The 20,878-nt window shown below is 43.2% G+C and overlaps 3 protein-coding genes across 3 annotated transcripts; all 3 read left to right on the forward strand.

The window, feature by feature from the left end:
* Positions 1-1,178: 1,178 nt before the first annotated feature.
* On the forward strand, positions 1,179-12,074 carry poglut2 (protein O-glucosyltransferase 2). Its single transcript, XM_015966777.3, has 10 exons — positions 1,179-1,633; positions 2,446-2,651; positions 3,839-4,044; positions 4,517-4,594; positions 8,939-9,111; positions 9,627-9,864; positions 10,073-10,282; positions 11,378-11,467; positions 11,549-11,653; positions 11,983-12,074. The coding sequence occupies exons 1-10, from the start codon at positions 1,443-1,445 to the stop codon at positions 11,998-12,000; spliced, it is 1,515 nt and encodes a 504-aa protein (XP_015822263.1). The 5' UTR covers positions 1,179-1,442; the 3' UTR covers positions 12,001-12,074.
* A 370-nt stretch (positions 12,075-12,444) lies between these two features.
* On the forward strand, positions 12,445-14,005 carry tex30 (testis expressed 30). Its single transcript, XM_015966779.3, has 5 exons — positions 12,445-12,620; positions 12,767-13,003; positions 13,083-13,134; positions 13,254-13,471; positions 13,659-14,005. The coding sequence occupies exons 1-5, from the start codon at positions 12,549-12,551 to the stop codon at positions 13,821-13,823; spliced, it is 744 nt and encodes a 247-aa protein (XP_015822265.3). The 5' UTR covers positions 12,445-12,548; the 3' UTR covers positions 13,824-14,005.
* A 331-nt stretch (positions 14,006-14,336) lies between these two features.
* nepro (nucleolus and neural progenitor protein) lies at positions 14,337-19,407 on the forward strand. Its single transcript, XM_015966778.3, has 9 exons — positions 14,337-14,509; positions 14,700-14,854; positions 14,934-15,022; positions 15,157-15,285; positions 15,441-15,518; positions 16,668-16,969; positions 18,335-18,375; positions 18,448-18,665; positions 18,753-19,407. The coding sequence occupies exons 1-9, from the start codon at positions 14,425-14,427 to the stop codon at positions 19,066-19,068; spliced, it is 1,413 nt and encodes a 470-aa protein (XP_015822264.1). The 5' UTR covers positions 14,337-14,424; the 3' UTR covers positions 19,069-19,407.
* Positions 19,408-20,878: the final 1,471 nt, after the last annotated feature.

Raw genomic sequence — 20,878 nt, forward strand, 5'->3', positions numbered from 1 at the left:
TGGGTACTCTGAACTGATATTTGGCCCATAAGCACAAACAACAGTCAGGACCCGTTCCCCGACCCGAAGGCGCAAGGAAGCTACCCTCTTGTCCCCCGGGGTAAACCCCAACACACAGGCAGAGAGTCTCGGGGCTAACAAAAAGCCAACCCCAGCCCTCCGCCTCTCACCCGGAGCAACTCCAGCAAAGTAGAGTGTCCAACCCCTCTCCAGGTCTCGGGTTCCAGAGCCAATGCAATGTGTCGAGGTGAGTCTGACTATATCTAGCCGGTACCGCTCAACCTCTGCCACAAGCTCCGGCTCCTTCCCCGCCAGCGAGGTGACGTTCCATGTCCCAAAAACTAGTTTTCTTGTCCGGGGATTGGACCGCCAAGGCTCCCGCCTTGGTCTGCCCCCCGATTCGCATTGCACCGGACCCTTCATGTTCCTCCTGCGGGTGGTGGGTCCACAGTTGGACGAGCCCATGTATCCGGTTCGGGCTGGGCCCGGCCGGGCCCCATGGGCGAAAGCCCGGCCACCAGGCGCTCGCTCACGGGCCCCAACCCCAGGCCTGGCTCCAGGGTGGGACCCCGGTAACCCTCCGGGCCGGGTACTCCGACTCTTCGTTTTAACCTCCATGAAAGATCCTTCGAACCGTTCTTTGTCTCACCCTTCACCTAAGACCAATTTGTCATGGGAGACCCTACCAGGGGCACTAAGTGCCCCAGACAACATAGCTCCTAGGATCATTAGGGCACTCAAACTCCTCCACCACGATAAGGTGACGGTTCAAGGAGGAGAAAATAAATAAATAAATAAATAAACACAAGTACTAAAACCGACTCGGAGACTTACAATTACCATCACATTCTAGTCAAAAACAAAACGTTCAACTAGAAATTTCCAAGAAAAACGCAGATTAGAAACATGTCACATTCTCAATCTAATAAAAAATAGCTGAGTCGCTCATAATTCTAATCGTTAATCTCGGTGGTTGTTTCGACGGGGATGCACATATCGGCAGGGATGCTCTTTTCGGCACAACACCTGAAAACTGCAAAATCCATTCACTTCCGCATGTCTACCCAATCACATTTTTACTTTGGTCATCTGGCCAATTACAGCTCACTAAGACTGAACAACAGTCAATGGGTTTCCTTCACCGGGCGTTCTAAACCCGCCCTCCTCGTTAATTCCGCAGATTCTTGAATTTTGCCGAGACTGCGAGGAAAAAAAGGTTCCTAGAGGAATTTTCTTACCGACTCTGCTGGAAACTCGGAAAGACTAAAAACATGAACAAACCCTGAACCAATTTTAAACGCTTACAATGGCGCCGCTGCAGCGTGTGGACGTAACAAACATGAAACCGGCATATTCGTGCTGATCTTCTCAGATTTTGAACCTCAGCGGACAGCAGCGCACTTGCGTGCGGACAAGACCTCCTTTAGAAAGGAGACGAGAAGATGGCGATGTCAGCGCTGGTTTTGCTGCTGGTTTTGTGCCTGGGGGTGTTTGGACTGGACCTGGTCTGGGCTCGAGACGGATCGGAACTCAGTGCAGACAAAACTTTGGTGTGGGGGCCAGGCCTGGAGACGAACATCGTCCTCCCTGCTCGGTTCTTCTACATACAGGCAGCGGACAGCTTGGGGAAAAAGTAAGTTTGCCTGATATTATTATTATCATTATTATTATTATTATTATTATTATTATTATTATTATTATTATTATTATTATTATTATTTACATAATCATAAGTTAACACAAAGTTATACTTTTACAACTGGTCCATTTTCAACTGAAATAAAGAATGGATCAGAGTTTGTGATTCAAAAGTATGATATTACAAAATCTTACATGCAATTTTGTAGAAAATCACATTATTGCTGTTGATGGTGTTAGTAACGGTAGAAGGAATAAAAGTAGCCCTCTGGTCCTGATGTTATTGTATGTGTGCAGTTACCCCCAGATTTATGTTGTTTGGTGAAAATTTAAACTGATATATGAAAATAACAGCTTTGACCCCAAACACAGAAGTTAAGCATCATCAGATAATCTATTTTCTCTGACAGAGGCCACTGAGGGCATCATATTCTGGGTGGATTCTTTGTTTAGTCGGATCAGTTTCACTCTTTTTGGGGTTTTAGTTACTTCACTTTAATTGTCCCTGCTGCAGAAAATGCCGTGCCATTGTTGCCATCTTTTACAGAGGAGACCTGACATCATGCCGGCACTCAAAAGCCACGAGATCACATGAACAACAACTTTAATAGATAATTTGTTATTGTTAATAACAATGGATGTCCGGTTTCTGCTTTTCCTGGCCTCAAGATGAATGATGGAAAATTCGAAAGTCAGATTTTAGAGACGAAACTTCGAAGACGAAGGTTTTCCTGTGTGGACATTTCTTGTTTCTCTTAATCATGCAAAAACTTTACACGCCTCGTCTTTGTTTTCTGACTCTCAAAGTTTCACAACATCGCCTGGTGACAAGGTCTTTCAAGTGAAGATTGTGTCTCCAACGGAACACTTTACCAGGATCTGGATTCAAGTCCTGGATCGTCGAGATGGGTCTTTCCTGGTTCGCTACAGAATGTACGCCACCTACGCCGACCTGCACATCCACGTTCTGCTCAAGGACAGGCATGTCGCAAAGTCACCGTATATCCTCAAAGGTAAAATCTTGTTTTTTTATCTGCAGGTTTAGGGTTGTCACTGTGTGAAAATTTAACCTCACGGTTATTGTGACCAAAATTACCACGGTTTTCGGTATTATCGCAGTATTTTTTTTAAACGTGCTACATTTTCACACAATTAAATAAACCCTGTATGTTAGGAAATATTGTCCTCAGTTTGTGTCTAAATTTTGCCTAAAATGTGTTATTTTGTAATTATGTTGTTTATTTGTTTACATTTTTCCCTTTAGTCTTTAAAATACCAATATTTGCCCATAACTTCTTATTTTATGTCTGTTTGATGTCATCATTTTAAAAATATTAGATCAGATGATACTCAGTACTCAAGTAGCCTTCTAATCAGATACTTTTTTACCCTTACTTGAGTAATAAACCCTATATCAGGAAAATGTTGTCCTCGGTTTGTGTCCTTCCAGTGAGCTTTGCAGATGTGGGAAAATGTCATCAGGCAGTAATCATTGTTAAATTCATAATTATTCTCGGAGAGAGACCAACTCTTATCTGCCCCTGGGAGCCCCGTAATGCATAGCGTCATTTCAACATGGCGGTGTCCGCGACACGGTTTATATGCAGGTAGCGGCGCTGCGGCTGATTTATATAGCGACTCGTTGCATTCTCCCTCGACCCAAATCCTCGGATCACGCATTTTAGCTAAAACGCTAACGTTAGCTTGCCTTGCGTTGACTGTAGAGTTGTGGGTGATGGTCACGCAGATGTGTCATGAGATTTGAAGCGTTGCTGCCTTTCACAGACACTTTTTCTGCACGTGCTGCAAACAGGATAGCCGTCTTCTATCAACTGTCCCTCGGCATTCTTCAAATATCCAAAATATGCCCGTACTTCTGACTTTGTCTCCTTTGAGGGATAAAAAATGTCCTCCTGAGCGCTGCCGTCTCCTCCTTTCGCCATTATTTCAGCTTTAGCTTCAAGAAAGTTTTGGTTGTAAACAACAAAGCGCGCATGTGCCGCCGGCAACTTCAGCAGATGATACGGTGGCTGGTAAGGGTCACCGCGCCTACACCGCAGCCACGGTAAACCCACCAAGATAATATGGTTTTTTTTTTTTAAACAAGACGGTTATTATTATTGTCAACTTTTTTTACCGGGGTCTACCGCTACACCGGTTACCGTGACAACCCTAGTCTGATTACGCTTTCTCTCTGCAGGTCATGTCTATCACGAGGGTTGCAACTGTCCTCAGCTGAGTGGTTCTGATTGGGAGGCGGACATGCACTGTCCTCAGTCCTTTACCCAGGTTAACAGGGACCTGTCCCTTTACCCCTCTGTGGACCCGTATCTCAATGCACAAGAGATCCCGAAGCGCTTTGGAGAGCGCCAAAGCCTCTGCCACTACACGATCAAGAACAACAAGGTACGTTTATCTTAGTAGTATGGTTTTATTTCATTTCAGGCAGTCAAAAATCCTCCTCATGATTTGCAAACTGAAGAAAAAAGCTTTTATACATGTAAAACAAATCAACATTTAGTACTTATTTCTATTCTAAAATGTCACAGTCGTTTGTTAAACAGTAAGATCCATTAGAATGTAGGAATCATGGTACAAAACATTGAAAATTGTCTTTTTTTGTGTCACACTAATTTGTAGCCGAGTCAGTTACCGGGTAAAACCCCCCTGCAGTAAGCAGATTTCTTTTAAATGAAATATCCAACGAGACACAAAAAGTGAGAATTTGCCTCTGTGCCGTGCTGAAATCAAAGATGGAGGAGCTGTAGATGATGGTGTTGGCTGCTTCACCAGGCCCAGTGTCACATGATGCAGCAGATAAAACGTCTTTTTGATAAAAGATCATTTTTTTACGGGTCTTTATTCTCCTTCTCTTCAGGTTTATGTGAAAACGTACGGAGAGCATGTTGGTTTTAGAATCTTCATGGATGCTATTCTGTTGTCGATCACAAGGAAGGTGAGCGCTGACGTGGAAACAAAAACACGGAGTACACAAATATGCAATATTCTTTTTTTGTTCTATATTGGTTTTTAATAAAGCATTAAAGCTGGGGATCATGGCGTGACGACATCAAGGAGTGGAGGAGGAGATTTTAAATTTGAACAGCCTTTAAATCCCACCCTTGCTCCCCTTTCCTTTCTGGAAGTGCCTGAAAGCCACGCCTGATGCTGCGCACGCATACAACCATGTATGTCCAGGTTGGGGTTAAATGTTCCTGCTCAGACACAGCTGCTAAACATTAGTTTTTGTCAAATCTGCAGTGTTCAAGCAGGGAAATGTTTATGTTTATGTTTATTTATTTGGCAGACGCTTTTGTCCAAAGCGACTTACAATTTATAACCTATAGGGCATGTTGTGATCTGTGGGGAAACCGGAGTACCCGGAGGAAACCCACGCACGCATGGGGAGAACACGCAGCTCCACGCTGAAAGGCTGCAGCCGAGTTTCGAACCTGCAACCTTCGTGCTGCGAGGCAACAGTGCTAACGACTGCGCCACCATGCAGCCATGAAATGTCTAAAACTGTCTGGGTTCATGATGCTAGCACACCACTGCTAATGCTACATTAGCCTGATTCATGCTTCTTCATCAGCTCCGCAAGGGACGGACACGCACGGACACGCAGACGGAGAAGCGTAACTCGGGCTTTAGGCTAGTCTGATGTAAGCTAATCACTTAGCTCCAACACACAAAAGATGAATCCCTATTTGTTCACCTCCCTCCTCTTCCACATTTAGCTTCAGGTGTACACTCTGACATGAATTCGGTGGAGGTCGAGTTAGCATTTAAGCTAGGTTGTTCTTTTCTTTTTCTTTTTTTTTTTTTTTTTTTTTTGCTTTATTTCAAGCAAAGGAAAGTTTCACAGAGCAAATTCAAGCTAGGCTGATGTGGCGGTGCGTCAGTTGAGTCACTCCATGGTGCGTGCCAGGAACTGGGTTGCGTTATCGTTGATTGACAGCTACGTCTTATGGATACTCCACTCCCCTGCCAATCAGCGAACGGGTCACCTGACCCCAAAAAACTGAAGGAGTGCCCTGAATCACACAAATGTTGTATTTCAGTTTAAATAAGAAATAATCACGTATGTCTGTACAATAAATCAAAATGTATTTTCTTGTAACATTTGTAATAACAGTGACTACAAATCAGGCGTCGCATTTATGATGTCGCAGCAGAATCTTTTGTCCCCCAGCGTATGCTACACACCACATGGCCAGATTAATAGCAGCTTTCTCCGTGTTTAATGCTTCGTCTTTCATCCTGGAAGAAAGACGTGAAACTCGCTAAACTTAGCCGTTTTCCTGCTCCTTGTGCTGCTTGTCTGCTTTGATGATTTGTTGAGACGAGCAGCTGGACTCCACTAAATGTTGTCACAAAAACCCCCAAAGTAAATTCTTGCTATCTGTCGAAAACAAGCGTCCAAATGTGTCTTTAACATTTACAGGCATGTGTGACCGGGTTCCTCGTGGTCTTTCACCACTCATATCAACAATCTGCAAACAAAAGTCAAAGCAAGATTAGCTTCTCTTTTTCATAACAAAGCTTCGTTCACGCATGCTGCCAAACCCATTAAAATGACAATACTACCAATTCTGGACTACGGTGACATCATCTACAAAATGGCTTCATGCTCTGCCCTCAAAAATCTGGACATTCTTTATCACTCAGGCATCCGTTTTGTCACTAATGCCCCTCCACACTCACCCCTGTGATCTCTATAAACTGGTGGGCTGGCCCTCCCTTCACACCTGGAGAGTCCATCACTGGCGTCTTTTTGTCTACAAGACGATTCTAGGCAAGACACCTCTCTATCTGTCCTCGCTTCTTCACCTCGCCCATGGACGTAATAGTGGGGGGGACAGGGGGGCATGTCCCCCCCACTTTTTCCAAAGTCAAGTTTTGACCCCTGCACTTTTTACCATCCAAAAACAATATTATGCTATATTAAATTGACACTGGTTGAGCTCTAGGACCAAGCAGAAAACAACCGTTTGTGTTGAAGCCTGTTTCCCATTAGAACATACTGTAAAGACCCCCCCCCCCCCCCGTGTCCCCCCCACTTCTAAAGTGAAAATTACGTCCATGACCTCGCCCATAATAAACATCACACTAGGTCTAGTGAATATATTCAGCTCATCATCCCCAACACCTCTAAAGTCTTTGGCCGCAAATCCTTCCGCTTTGCAGCAGTGTGACTGGAACAACTTACAACAGCGTCTCTTCTTTCTGAGAAGACTGAGAAGGGCCCAGCTTCCACCACTGATCCTGACCACCTTCTATAGAGGAACTATTGAGAGCATCCTGAGCAGCTGTATCACTGCCTGGTTTGGGAACTGTGCAATATCTGACCGCAAGACCCTACAGCGGATAGTGGGAACAGCAGAGAAGATCATCGGAGTCTCTCTCCCCTCAGTTAAGGACATCTACACCACACGCTGCATCCGCAAAGCCACCAGCATTGTGGCTGATTGGTCACACCCCTTTCACACACTCTTCACACTCCTGCCATCTGGAAGAAGGTACCGAAGCATTCGGGCACACACATCCAGACTGTGCAACAGCTTCTTTCCACAAGCCATTCGTCTCCTCAACAAAAAGGGACTGGACTGATAAACGCGCGCATGAGCACACACACACACACGCACCCACACAAACACGCACACACACGCACACACACACACACTCTATCACTAAGCTCAACTCAACTACCTCAAAGCATGGAGGCTGGACTCATATATTAACCTGTTAATGCTTTATTTTTGCATGTTTACTGTTCCTTCACCACTACCTACTTAGAGAGGACATGTCATATTAGGTCAGTCTGTTCTGTCCTTAATTACATAGTTTAGTGAGTTCCCTGTTATTTTATGTTGTAAATTTATGTTGCATGTAGGTCCTGGAGGAACGTTGTTTCGCCTCACTGTGTACAAACCGTATATGGCTGAAGTGACAATAAAGTCCAGTTGATTGATTGATTGATTGAAAACACCCTTAAACGTGCAACTTTGACATCTTTTACAACCTTTAGATCTAAACTTCTCCAGATTATAACTGACTGCTGCTCTTGTGGATCACACTGTTACACTCATTCACACACACATTCAGTTCCCTGTACGAAGTAATGATTCTCCTGCATGCATGTGTATATGTAATCATTTTTAATTGGGGGGGGGGCAATAGGGGACCCATAGCCTGGCAAGCCAGACTAAATAAATGTATTATTTAGTCTGGCCATGCTCCATTGACGGCTCTCGGTTGTGGGGCGGGTTCTACCGTTGTCTTTCAAATGATCTCCGCATTCCACTGGACAATGAATGTGACATACTCTTGTTTCACTCTGCTGCATCATCCCACCCACCAGGCATATAGAGTGCCCTGATTGGCCCACAAAGCGGATACAGCTCTGTGATTTGTTCACTAAGCAGATAGAGCACTATGATTGGCCCACCATTATGGACCAATCCCAGCTCTTTATGTGTTTGAAACCCCTCTAGAGAGCTGTGATTGGCTAGCCAGAGTCCTGGTAGGAGCTGCGGAGGTTCCAATGGAGCGTGCCTAGACCAAACTTTGCAAAGCAAGAATTTGGTCTAGTTCACTAGACTGGAGGACCCATGGACTGGAAGTAGATGGGCATGACTTCCTTTAGGCTCATAAATGATTCATTTTTGCTGTAGAAGCCAGGGGAGGCAACTATGAAAGATTACCTCCTTTATCTCGTAGAACAGAGTCAGATTGTGTTATGTAAGCATTTGTAAGTTACTTTAAAGGAACAATGTGGAGTTTTTGTTGTTAGTCTCTAGAAATATCCATCAAAATGTGGTTGAAATGAATCAAATGATGCCCAGTTGTTGAAAAGTATTGGCAGCTTTGTAACGTATAACCATAAAAATCAGGTCAAAAAATGTATGGGAGCGGGTCTAAGTCTCTGGATGACTCTATATTAGACGCCATGTTTGCTTCTACGGGAGCCCATGAGGACAAAATGCATTTACTGATTAGTAACAAGCAGATACTAAACTTTAACCCTTCATAAGCGCTGTTGTTTTAAACATTTACGTCTTTACTCATTGCCACTGATGAAAGGGAGCCTGATGTGCTTGTGATTTTGCTGAAGTTTGCACTCCCCAGAGGTTTTTGACCCTGATGGGCATCTGTTGGTAAGGTCTTACCGCAACACAACAGATGTTGCAACAATTCTGGTATCTACTGCCCCCATCGCCTGGAAAAATACACTCAGTCACTTTAAGGTTCAAATTCTCACAGCAGTGCAGAACCTGACCGTTTCTTTTTGTGGCGTTAGGTGTGGCTCCCTGACTTGGAGTTCTTTGTGAACCTGGGTGACTGGCCACTGGAGAAGAGGAAACCCACAGAGAAGCTCCATCCTATCTTCTCCTGGTGTGGCTCCAACAACACCAGAGACATCGTCATGCCCACTTATGACCTGACAGAGTCCGTTCTTGAGACCATGGGGAGGCAGGTGTCAGCATCCATTACTCAAGAGGACTTTTTTCTTAAGTATTGCTGAGCACAAGAGTAGAATTCAGTTTAAATCATTCAAAACTTCAAAAGTTATATATTTTTTTTATTATTATTTTTTTTTTTTTACAGTCAGTCATTTTCTGCATATGAACTTGTGCACTTTGGAACTATTCGATAAGAAAACGGTTAAAAAAAAGTATTTCTGTATTAAAATAAACCCCCAAAATCTATTTTTCTCACTTGTTTCTCTGCAGATTATACAAAGAAGTATCATTATCACATTACAGCTGTTTTCCTACAGGTCTCTGTTTTAATTTACGAGCTTAAAGAAAAGTGTTATTCTCACACGGGAACGCAGCAGGTCACAATGACCGGCTAGCTGAAGCTGTTCCCATTGGAACACGAGACTCTAGAATCACTTTTCAACACAGATTTCCAAAAATATACCAGTCTCCTAACACGTAAACGTCTTTTTTTTTTGTTTGTTTGTTTGTTTTTGCGATGAACAGAGTGAGTTTGGACATGATGTCCGTCCAGGCCAACACGGGGCCGCCGTGGTCGGAGAAGAACGCCACAGCCTTCTGGAGGGGGCGGGACAGTCGTCAGGAGCGTCTGGAGCTGGTCAAGCTTTCCAGGGCACACCCCGACACGATAGATGCTGCGTTTACCAACTTCTTCTTCTTCAAACACGATGAGAGCCTCTATGGGCCGATGGTCAAACACGTCTCCTTTTTTGACTTTTTTAAGGTGAGATTGTTTCAAGGTGGTTATTTTTTAATACTCTGTGAAAACATAACATTTTCCTACTCTGCGGGGCTCACTGTAACATAATACTCATCTCTGCTTTGCACCAGCAACACTAAACTCAAGAAAAGACGTTTCTTTGCTAGGAGGAACAGCATCAAAGTCTGTAAACACAGGAAATCCTAATTTTCCATTCTTTGTCTACTTCCAGTACAAGTACCAAATAAACATTGATGGTACTGTAGCGGCGTACCGTCTGCCGTACCTGCTGGCTGGAGACAGTGTGGTCCTGAAGCAGGATTCTGGATACTATGAGCATTTCTACCACCAGCTGCGACCGTGGGAACATTACATCCCTGTTAAAGCAGACCTGGGAGATCTGCTGGAAAAGATCCGCTGGGCTCAAGACCACGATGAAGAGGTAATGAGCCTTTACTAGACTGGGGACAGGAGGTGGGAGGTAGAGCAGGTTGGCCAGTAATCAAAAGGTTGCAGGTTCGATCCCAGCTCCGACCAGAGAATTCTGCTGTTGTGTCCTTGGGCAAGACACGTAACCCACGTTGCCTGCTGGTGGTGGTCGGAGAGACCGGTGACGCTGGTGCTCGGCAGCCTCGCCTCTGTCAGTGTGTCCCAGGGCAGCTGTAGCTACATCGTAGCTCATCCCCACCAGTGTGTGAATGTGTGTGTGAATGGGTGAATGACTGATTGTGTTGTGAAGCGCCTTGGGGGGGGGGGGGGGGGGGGGGGTTGTAGAACCCTAAGCCTGGTTTATGCTTCTCCGTCAGCTCCGCAAGGGACAGACACGCACGGATTGACGGAAGCGTTTTGCTCTCCTACTTCTCCGTCTCCTGGAGAGTGTTGCAAAGCAATTCCCCGGCAGGACAGCAGAGGGCGTAGCGCTGTTCTGTGGTATCCTGTCATGTCTCGGTCCAAGATCGTGTGTTTATATTGTGTTTTTTGTGTATATAAGAGACTTTTAACACGGACGTATTTGTCTCTCATTCTCCCACCTCTCCATGCGCTCCCCACCTCTAAACCCACGTTTCCTGTCATTTCCGTCCACAAATAAAACGCTTGCTGTGCATCTTTTCACTCCTCCAGTCACGGGAGAATTAAACGTTCATATTTTTAATTTTTTCTCGAGGTATTCTTCAAGCTTCTCCGTGTCTGCCGCTAGTTATCCTCGGCTCTCTTTGCCATGGCGGCGCTGTAAACAACAGCGGCGTCCTGACCAATCACAAGCTTGCGTAATCCGTCTCGTTCGACGGATGTTTAAAAAAGTGGGCTCGACTCCGTACGTACTTGCGTGCCTGACGGAGCCCTACGCAAGGACGGATAATGGCGTTGCGTGTCTCCGCACTGACGCAGACGGAGAAGCATAAATCAGGCCTAAGAGGGTGCTATACAAATAAAGGTCATTTTACCATTTTAACTGATGCCAGTCTTTGTTTTTTTTTTTTTTTTTTTTTTTTTTTTTTGTAAAAATTATGCAAATAATATTTCTGCTGTCTTGCAGGCAAAGAAAATTGCACTTGCAGGACAGCGGTTTGCACGCAGCCACCTTATGGGAGATGGTGTCTTTTGCTACTACTACAAACTATTTAAGGTATCAGTCTTGCACTTGTGCAGTAATAATAAACTGCAATATCGATGCTTAACTTTCTCACGGCTGTGGCGCTTCATTTAGGAATATGCTAAACTCCAGATCACTGAGCCTAATGTTCGGAAGGACATGGTGCTTGTTGAGCAGCCCACTGATGACCTGTTCCCATGCTCCTGCCACCGGACTCCGGTAAGGGTTTAGATCAGTCCTGTGTCTCAAACTGCACCTGCACATATTTACTAATGAATGTTTAAAAGAAACATTTGTAAATGATGTTCTAAATAGTTCACCTGTGAATTAAAAAATGTGTTATCTTAAAAAGCATTGCCAGGTTAGAAACTCTTACTTTTGCAAATGTAATAGAACTTTATGGTGTATGGCTCCCTCTGCTGGATTAAAACTGTCACTGCACTACACAAAACCACTATGAAAACATAATTTTGCTGTTTTGCAAGCAATTGTGATCATTGTGTCATTTTCAAACAAAAAATATGATTTGTTTTCTTTTACTTTTTCAGGCAAAAGATGAACTATGAACACTTGATATTTTACATAATTAATAAAAACATGTCTATGAATTTGTAATTTTATAATAAATGTTTTAATGCTGTCTGTTGTTTTGTTTCATTGTTGTTCTACTTACAACTCAACATGTACACAAGCCTAAAACTCGTATGCCAATTTCAGAGATGATTATTAACAAAGCCTTCAACCAGTATTTATGAGATATCTAAGTCATACTAATGAGACAGGGTCTCATATGCCTTAGATATCTCAGATTTATGTGATAGTATCTCATAATATAGATACTAAAAAAGTCCTAGGACTTAGCTTTTATATGAAAGCCCATTGCCGCCACTTAAGAGATACCTATCTCATAATTGTTGGATATTATTTTATATTATTATTATTATTATTATATAATGTTGGGATTAACTAAATAATAATTATGAGAAAAATAATAGTTTAGAGTGGCGGGAATGTGCTTCCACAGAACAGAACATTCCTATTTATATAATGTTTTCTTATTCTTGAGCTGCTGAAGTCGCCGACGCCGGTTGCAGTTACACCTCCTGACCGCTAGATGGCTCGCCTTCGTTGTCGAGCTTCATTTTTAATTAAGAAGCAGATGCAATCAATGGCGACGTTTGATGAGGTAAAAGTTACTTAAACACTACTAATTAATATACTATTGACCTTAACTCAAGCCAGATTATGATTATGAGCGTCTCAAGGTAAATGGAACAGATAAGAATTTCACAAGTTAAAAAAAACACCGTTTTTGCCGTTGTTAACTTTCAGGAACAGGTGAAGGTCCCGTTTGGGACAAAAGTACTGGATGCTGCTTTGTGTGTCCCAGCCTCAGTAAAAGATGTCCATACAGCTGTTGTACTCACACACGGAGCAGGGGGAGACATGAACTACAAACATCTGGTTTCTCTGGCACACACTTTAGCATCAAATGGTTTCATCTGCCTTCGTTTTACGTGTAAAGGCTTAAATCTGAGTTATAGAGTTAAGGCGTATTGTGCAGTGTGGGTAAGGGTTTTCCATTTTTTATAAAATTATGTTAATAAATTCTAGTGTGTATTCACACGTTGCTGTGTTTTTGCTCTAGGACTACTTGAAATCATATCAGAAGTATACAATAAAACACACGTTTGTTGGAGGTAAAAGCCAAGGAAATGATCAGTTGCCATATTCTAAAACTTAATTACATATGAAACAGAAACGAGTATTAAAAATAAAACAAATATATATTTTAAAATTTTTTTCTGTATGTTGACAGGCAGGTCATTGGGATGTCGTGCTGCAGCAGCACTGGCCAGGCAGCTGAGTGAGGAGTCGAAGGAAGCAGCAGTGCAGGGAGTCATCTGTCTCTCTTTCCCCCTGCATCCTCCAGGACAGAGGCATATCCATCACCAGCGGAGCGAAGATCTCCGGATGCTGCCTGAGTGCCTTCATGTGCTGTTTGTGTCTGGCACTGAGGACAACATGTGTGACAGGGTGAGGGTGAAATATGTACCGGGCCTTCATCCTGGTACCTTTTAAGTTCACTTATTCAGTTTTTTATTTGTTTAATTTTATGTTCATTATATCCTAAAATCTATAATTTAGTGACATCATGTATTATTTTATCCATTTCAACTTTCACAATTATATTTCAGTCATTGTATTTACTTATCTTTTTTAGGAGCTTTTCAGTGGAGTACTGAAAGATATAAAAGCTCAGGCTGAAGTTTTATGGATAGCAGGAGGCAGCCATGGACTGAAAGTGAAAGGAAGGTCTGAGGATTCTGTGATGGATGAGATCAACCTGAAAGTTATCAACTGGATAAAGAAAATTGAGTTTAAGTGAATCACTGGAGTCATCTTGTTATTAGTTTGTTTCATTTTCTTGCATTTGTTAAATAAAACACATTGTTTTTATTACAACAAATCTGTTGGTACAGTTTTTACTGGGTGTTAAAACTTTATTATGCAAGCAAAGTATTCACGTTAATTCATTTTCTAAATGTGTGCACATTGCAAGAGCAGAGTTGCAAATATTGCAACATTAAAAAAAATAAGTAGCTCAAGCACGTGGGGATGGCAAACTTGTAAAATTATTTAAAAATATTTATTCAATATTTAATAAATGTTTCCAATTTTACCACATAGTGTATAAATACATTATCAAAAATATCCTTTTTTCTGTAGATTTTAAATATTCAAAATATGTTGAATTTCACTTCAAAATGTCTTAGAAATACTTTGATTTTTAAAAATGGTAAATTGTTTCTGTAACAATTTAAAAAATATAGAAGAATAAGCAAATGTCTTATTTATCTATTAGTTTTATTATTTTCAATTTTCGATTTCAAGTGTCAAACTTGTTTCTGTACCTTTAAATCCAATGTTGACGTCACACACTCGAACACTATTGGCTAATCGGCTTCCGTACATGGAATGCAGAAAGCATGGCTGCGGAACCATGGAACAGGGTAAACATTCCCTTTCCCAGTGCGACATCAAGCGTCCACATACGTCTCACATCAACAACAGGTTTGGCTTTTTAACTTTAAAATAATTACGTGTTTTACTTATATTGTCTGATGTCTCGCGCTCGTTTCAACGCGTAAAAACCGCGCCGATCTCAGCCCTCACGTGTGCGCGCAGGGGTTTTGCGTCGTGTGCTTCGATGGTGACACTCGTGTGTGTGTGTGTGTGTGTGTGTGTGTGTGTGTGTTTCTAGCTGAGGTTTTCAAAACCCTGCAGCGGGAAAACAGCCAAGTCCTGAAGCTTCTCCGCAGCAATATTCTTTGGACGGAAATCAGAGTTCTGTACGAGCTGCTGTACGTTCTAAACAACAGCATGAGAGGCAACAAGACGTTCAAGGGGTTACAACAGGTCAGCACCAAAGCTGCAGAATAACTGTTTTGATGTGGACTTCTTTAGATGTATTTGTCATGTCTGACTTCTCCCACAGGTTGAACAATGTGTAAACAGACTGAAGAACATGAAGCTTGATGCAGCTCTTGAGGATCTTGCAAATTTGTGTCCAACTAAGATTCAAATGTAAGAAGCAAACAACCCAAGGCTCTTCCTTTATAGTTGATGAAACAGGATAGGTCAAATCAAGTTTTAAAATATCTAAAGCGCAACCTTACACAGCTTTTTTCAAACTAATGTTAATTTGTGTGCATTTTTAGGACACTGTGCACCAAGAGCGGTGAGTGCAATGTTCCAAGTCAGCCCACGCTGGAGTGGACCTGCCTCAAAGTCCTGGGAGCCAGCAAACTCCTAAGCTGCACCTTGACCCGCTGCAAAAGAGCCTTTATGTATCCTGTTTTAGAGGATTGTGTTATCTGTGTGCATCATAAAAGTATCGGTGTCATGTCGTTTTTGACTGCTGGCGTCTTAGTTAGGGTTTAGTCTTTTTCTGATCACTTTATTGCTGGGGGGGGGGTTTATCCTTAACACATTTTTGTTTCAGACTCACGAGGCAGCAAATGAAACTGGAGGAGTTTGTGTTATTGTGTTTGGTGATCACCAGCATGCTCAGTCGTTTGTGGTAAGAGAAACTTTGAGAAACTGCAAAATAGAGGCTGGAGCAAATGTAACTCCAGAAAAAGCCATTTTTACTGATCATTTTCGGAGCAGTGCCTCGTGTTAGATTATGGGCCATTCCCATCTGTACCGGGTCGGCCCCAGCCTGGCCCGGTTGATTCCACACATCCTTGTCTTAAGCCCATGTGGACTGATTCTTCCCACCAATCAGAGGCTTGCTCTAATGGAAGGTGTGAATTTGCTGTCAGCAGTGGGTGTGTTAGCCCTGGTCGGCCTGAAGCAGAACCCCTCGAGAGAAGAGGGCTGAGAATGAGCCTTGGTTGGCCCGGTAAAATACCAGGCCACCCAGATATGTAAACAACCTACGCTACCCGGCCCGGGCCGACCCGGTACAGGTGGGAATGGTCCATTAAGCCCCATTCCCACCTGTACCGGGTCGGCCCGGGCCGGGTAGCGTAGGTTGTTTACATATCTGGGTGGCCTGGAATTTTCCCGGGCCAACCAAGGCTCATTCTCGGCCCTCTTCCCAAGGGGTACTGCTTCAGGCCGACCAGGGCCAACACGCCCACTGCTGACAGCAAATTCACACCTTCCATTAGAGCAAGCCTCTGATTGGTGGGTAGAAGCAGCCCACATGGGCTTAAGGCAATGATGTGTGGAATCAACCGGGCCAGGCTGGGGCCGACTGGGGCTACCCGGCCCGGGCCGACCCGGTACAGGTGGGAATGGGGCTCTTGTTTACAACACTGCTGTAGCTAGCGCTAATGATGAACAAGAGCCAACTGATACCAAATGATCCACAAAGTAAAAAGGTCCACACCATTGGGAAAAAAAAATGTTTATTTTTTAAATTTACACGTGCAGTAGCAACAAATCCAGGTCACCATCAGTCTGAAATTTTGTAGCTTCGTTTAACTCCCTCAGATGAGTGTAGGCTGTGCCGAGGTTCACTCTGGTTTTACCTCTATGTTTAGATCTTTTTTGGGCTTTTTATTGGCGAACTGATAGCAGTTTCTGGTCAGTGGAGGCCTACAGAGTTATGTCCAATGTGAAGTTGCTAAAGGTACTGGCTTAAGAACCACTGAAACCAGTTTGAAACCAGTATCTTAAAATGTAAAAACTGTTGAAGTTCTCCTTTTCTGTGCCTTACCAGGGTGATTTTCCGTGGTATCCTGGTTGGGCTCGCCAAACTGTACCCGAATGTCCTGGAACTCCTCAGGGATGTGTCCCAGGCCCAACCCATGCCATACCTCACTGGCATCTCCCTGCCAGCTACTATCGCTGAGATTCTGAGTCCTTCTGATAAATTATTACTGAAGACGCATTGTGCATTTCACTCTCACGTCAAAGATCAGAAGATAAAGCAGCAAAGCAAAAAGAATGTTCCAGATAAAGAGAGAACCCAGGGAAAGAAGAGGAAGATTACAGAAGACCTGGGGGTTTTGGTCAAAAGAGGTATAGTGTCTTGTCTTCTGTTTTACCTGGACTAGGGCTGGGCGATATGGCAAAAATAGAATTTCACGATTTTTCCAATATTTTATCACAATTTCGATTTTATCACGATTTTTTATCCATGAATAGCATAACTTCTATTGCGTATTAAAGAAGAGAAACATTGAATAAACAAACATTTATTCATATTAGGGATAATCAACACAGTGCTAACACACTTATATTTTAAACTCACACCAGAGATGATAAAAGCCCTGAGAGAAACAATTACAAAAATCAGTTTTTCTCGTTTTTCAAGTAACTTAACATAAATTAAAATCGTAAACATATTTAAAGTGCAAACATGTCAATTGCAAACGTATTGTGCAAACATTAACTTGTTCAAAATACTATGTAGCTCCCAGTTGCTCATGTAGTGGATAGTTAAGCTCAAATATGACTCTGATGTGCGGCTGGACCAGAGATCGCTTGTGGTAGCAAAAAACTGCGCATTCTGAATATTTTCTGCAACTCTCACTTTGCATTCAGCGTACATGCGTGGAATGGCGGTGTTCGAAAAATACTTGCGGCTGGAAAACTCGTAGCGCGGATCCAATGTTTTTATCATTTTCTTAAATCCCACTCCTAGTGTTCGCACGGGACACAAATCTTTAACCAAGTGGTACGTCACTGCATCTGTCACGCTGTTCCATCGTCTGCTGTCTCTGTCGTAGGGAGTGTGTTTTGTGAGTGTTTCTGTTAGCGTTTGCTGCCTGGAAGAAGCACTAGCCGCTGCAGCTGCAGGCTTTTTAGCTTTAGCTGCCAGCTGGCTCTCATTGGATTGTTTGGGGTGCCTTCTTTTAAAGTGATTAAACAAGTTTGTGGTGTTGCCATCACTTGCCTTGACGCTCTCCTTGCAAACTTTGCAAATGACGTTTCGCTGCTCTTTGTCATCTGGTGAAAAACCAAACCAGTTCCATATAATGGACGAGGCGTTCCTCTTCGGAGCGAAAACCTCGTTGTCGCTCTCAGCCGCAGCCGAAGCCATGTGTGTTCACACACAGGTGAAAACAAGCGGGGCACTAATATATTACTATGACTCACTCTGATTGGTTAAGGGTCAAACAAAGGCGTGTCATTCGCCTGGGGTAAGTTCCCTTTTCATTCAGAGGCAGAAATTCAACAGCAGAGCTGTGAATCGTGATAAAAAGGTCTCTCAAAAATGACAGACCGTCAGATGTGTAGATCGTAAAACGGTCTAAAATCGTCATATCGCCCAGCCCCAACCTGGAGCAGTTGCTTTTATTCGTAGTGTGTTGTTAAGCTTCCTTATTTTAATTCACATGTGCTTATAAAGTAATGTCATTACTCATAATCATCTTTCTCCAGATATTGGTCTTGATGCTGACATTAAGCCTCTTTTCAATAAGGTATGTAAAAACTACTATTTCATCCTTCACCGTAAATTTAAATATCAAGCACATGTATTTATTAACCATCAGGAACAAACCAAGTGTAAATCCATCTCGGGAGACCTTTTCAAGAAACAGAAGGCCAGGAAACAAGTAGAAGATGCATCCACGTTCTCTCGCATGTCTGCCAATCTAGAGGACATTATTTCACAGTGCAGATCGTTGAGGATGAGGAGAACTAAACGTCTCCTGAGCTTCCTGCATTTAAAGTGCCAGAGGTTAAAATGTCTGGAAGCAGCAGGATACAAGTAAGAGCATTATAAATATAAAAAAATACCACAAGTATTAATACCTACGTCTGTGACATGGATGCCTAAATGCTCTGTTGTCCTCAGCTTGCAGAGGAAGTTCCAGGTCTTCAGACAGGAGGTCCGCTGGGCTTTGTCTCTTCAGAGATCCAGGGCAAAGACTTGTTCTTCCTCAGCTCCAGTCAGAAGAACTGCTAGTCCGACGAGAACTTTGCATTCACTCAAGACCCAATTTATGCTGTTTAAGGTCCGAATGGAGGCAAAAAAGACAAGACTGGTCAGACGACGGAAAGAGCATCATCTGTCGGCGTATTTTAAAGAAAACCTGCAGAGCAAGGCTCTAGATAGGTCAGAGATCGCATCTGATGACATCGATGAGATCTTTGCTTCGGCGGGTTTGTGAAAACCAACGTGTCACAAAGTGAGAGGGATATGCATACATATGATTGTATTAGAACTGATGTGCTTGTTTCTGCCTTTTAAATCAGTTCAGTGAGATTTTAAGGTTTATAATGTGTGTGAATATGGCTCAAACGTGTTGACATGGGAGGATGTTCTCTGGCCAAAGAAACCAGCACAATCTAAGCTGTAGAAACACAAAACAGTGTTGATGGAGGGCTATTTCTGTTGAGACATTGTGCAACTTTAAATGATCAGTGATTTAATGTCTGCAAAATGAGACTTTGTGTCTCAGTGAGACTTTCCTGTGTAGACAAATATCTGAGTAAACAGTTAAAATGGGTTCTTGTGTTTCCATATAATTGTTTTGTTTTTCTCTCACCGTACCTGCAGGGACTGAGCCGAGGCATGGAAACACACGCAGGGGCCTGTTTGTTGTAATCACAGACTTTAATTTAGGCCTTTGAGGCAACTATTCAGGAAGTTGTGGTTTAAAAGATCTTATAGCAGACAGATCTTCACCAAAATATATTTTTTAATCAAGTTACAAAAGTGAGCTAACAAGAAAATGATGACAAATGTATTTATTGGGACCTCCGCACTTATTTTCGTCATTAAAAAAAATGTAGTTTTCTTGAATTTTTAATCAAATAATGTTCATTCTAATCCATATATTCTTAGGAAAGATTTAGGGGAATACAATTTTTAATCAGCTCCTCTAAATCCGAGTCCATGGTCTTGAGTTGGAAAAGGGTAAAATGCCTTCTCCAGGTCAGGGATTAGGTTCTTCCTCAAGTGGAGGAGTTTAAGAATCTTGATTTCTTCCTTGTAAATGATGGAGAGATGGATCAGGAGATCGATCGGTGGATTGGTGCTGTGTCTGCAGTGATGCGGGTGTTACACCGGTCTGTCGTGGTGAAGAAAGCTGAGCTGGAAGACAAAGCTCTTGATTTACAGATTTAACGTTCTTACCCTCACCTAATGTCACGAGCTTTGGGTGGTGACTGAAAGAACGAGAACGTGGATACAAGCGGCTGAAATGAGTTTTCTCAGGGTGTCTGGGATCTCTCTTAGAGATAGGGTAGGAAGCTTGGTCATTAGGGAGGGGCTTGGAGTAGATCCATTGCTCCAAATTGAGAGAAGCCAGTTGAGGTGGCTAAAGCTTGGTTTATGCTTGACGCATTCACTTTCCGCTTGGTGATGCGGCTCGCGGATGGAACGCGCTTCACAACTCGCAGCGTTTATGGTTCATGCTGCTCGTCTCTGCGGTGATCCAATATTCTCCCAAACTGTAGGGGGCAGCATGGAGCTCTATGGCATGCATCCAACACTACACCATAGTAGAAGTAAAAACTGTTGTTTACAACATGGCATTCCAGCATTTTCAACAGCGTCCTCGTCTTTTCCGACAGTGCGAGCTATTTCTCTCCAAGAATTATTAACAACATGTTGATCACGGTGATCTTTGAGAGCTGAATCATACAAATGTCTGTATTTACGAAACTCTGCCATACTAGTTCTTGCTTGTCCGCCATGTTTTTCCGCGTCTGACTGTCCGCGTGGTTAGAAATTTTCCTAGGTGCGCGGTGCGGAAAGTTTGGGCCGTGCGGAGGCGTGATTGTTAAAATGACGCAACTTTTCCGCACGGAGCCGTGCGGACTTCGCGGACGCGTCAAGCATAAACCAGCCTTTAGGGATCCAGTTAGGAAGCCTCCTGGACATCTCCCGGGTGAGGTTTTCTAGACACTTCGACCTAAAGGAAGACCCAGGAAACACTGGCCAGGGAACACCTTCCCTGGAGGAGCTGGTCTATA

The sequence above is a fragment of the Nothobranchius furzeri genome, chromosome 14 (genome assembly GCF_043380555.1).
Source record: "Nothobranchius furzeri strain GRZ-AD chromosome 14, NfurGRZ-RIMD1, whole genome shotgun sequence".
NCBI classification, from domain to species: Eukaryota; Metazoa; Chordata; class Actinopteri; order Cyprinodontiformes; family Nothobranchiidae; genus Nothobranchius; species Nothobranchius furzeri.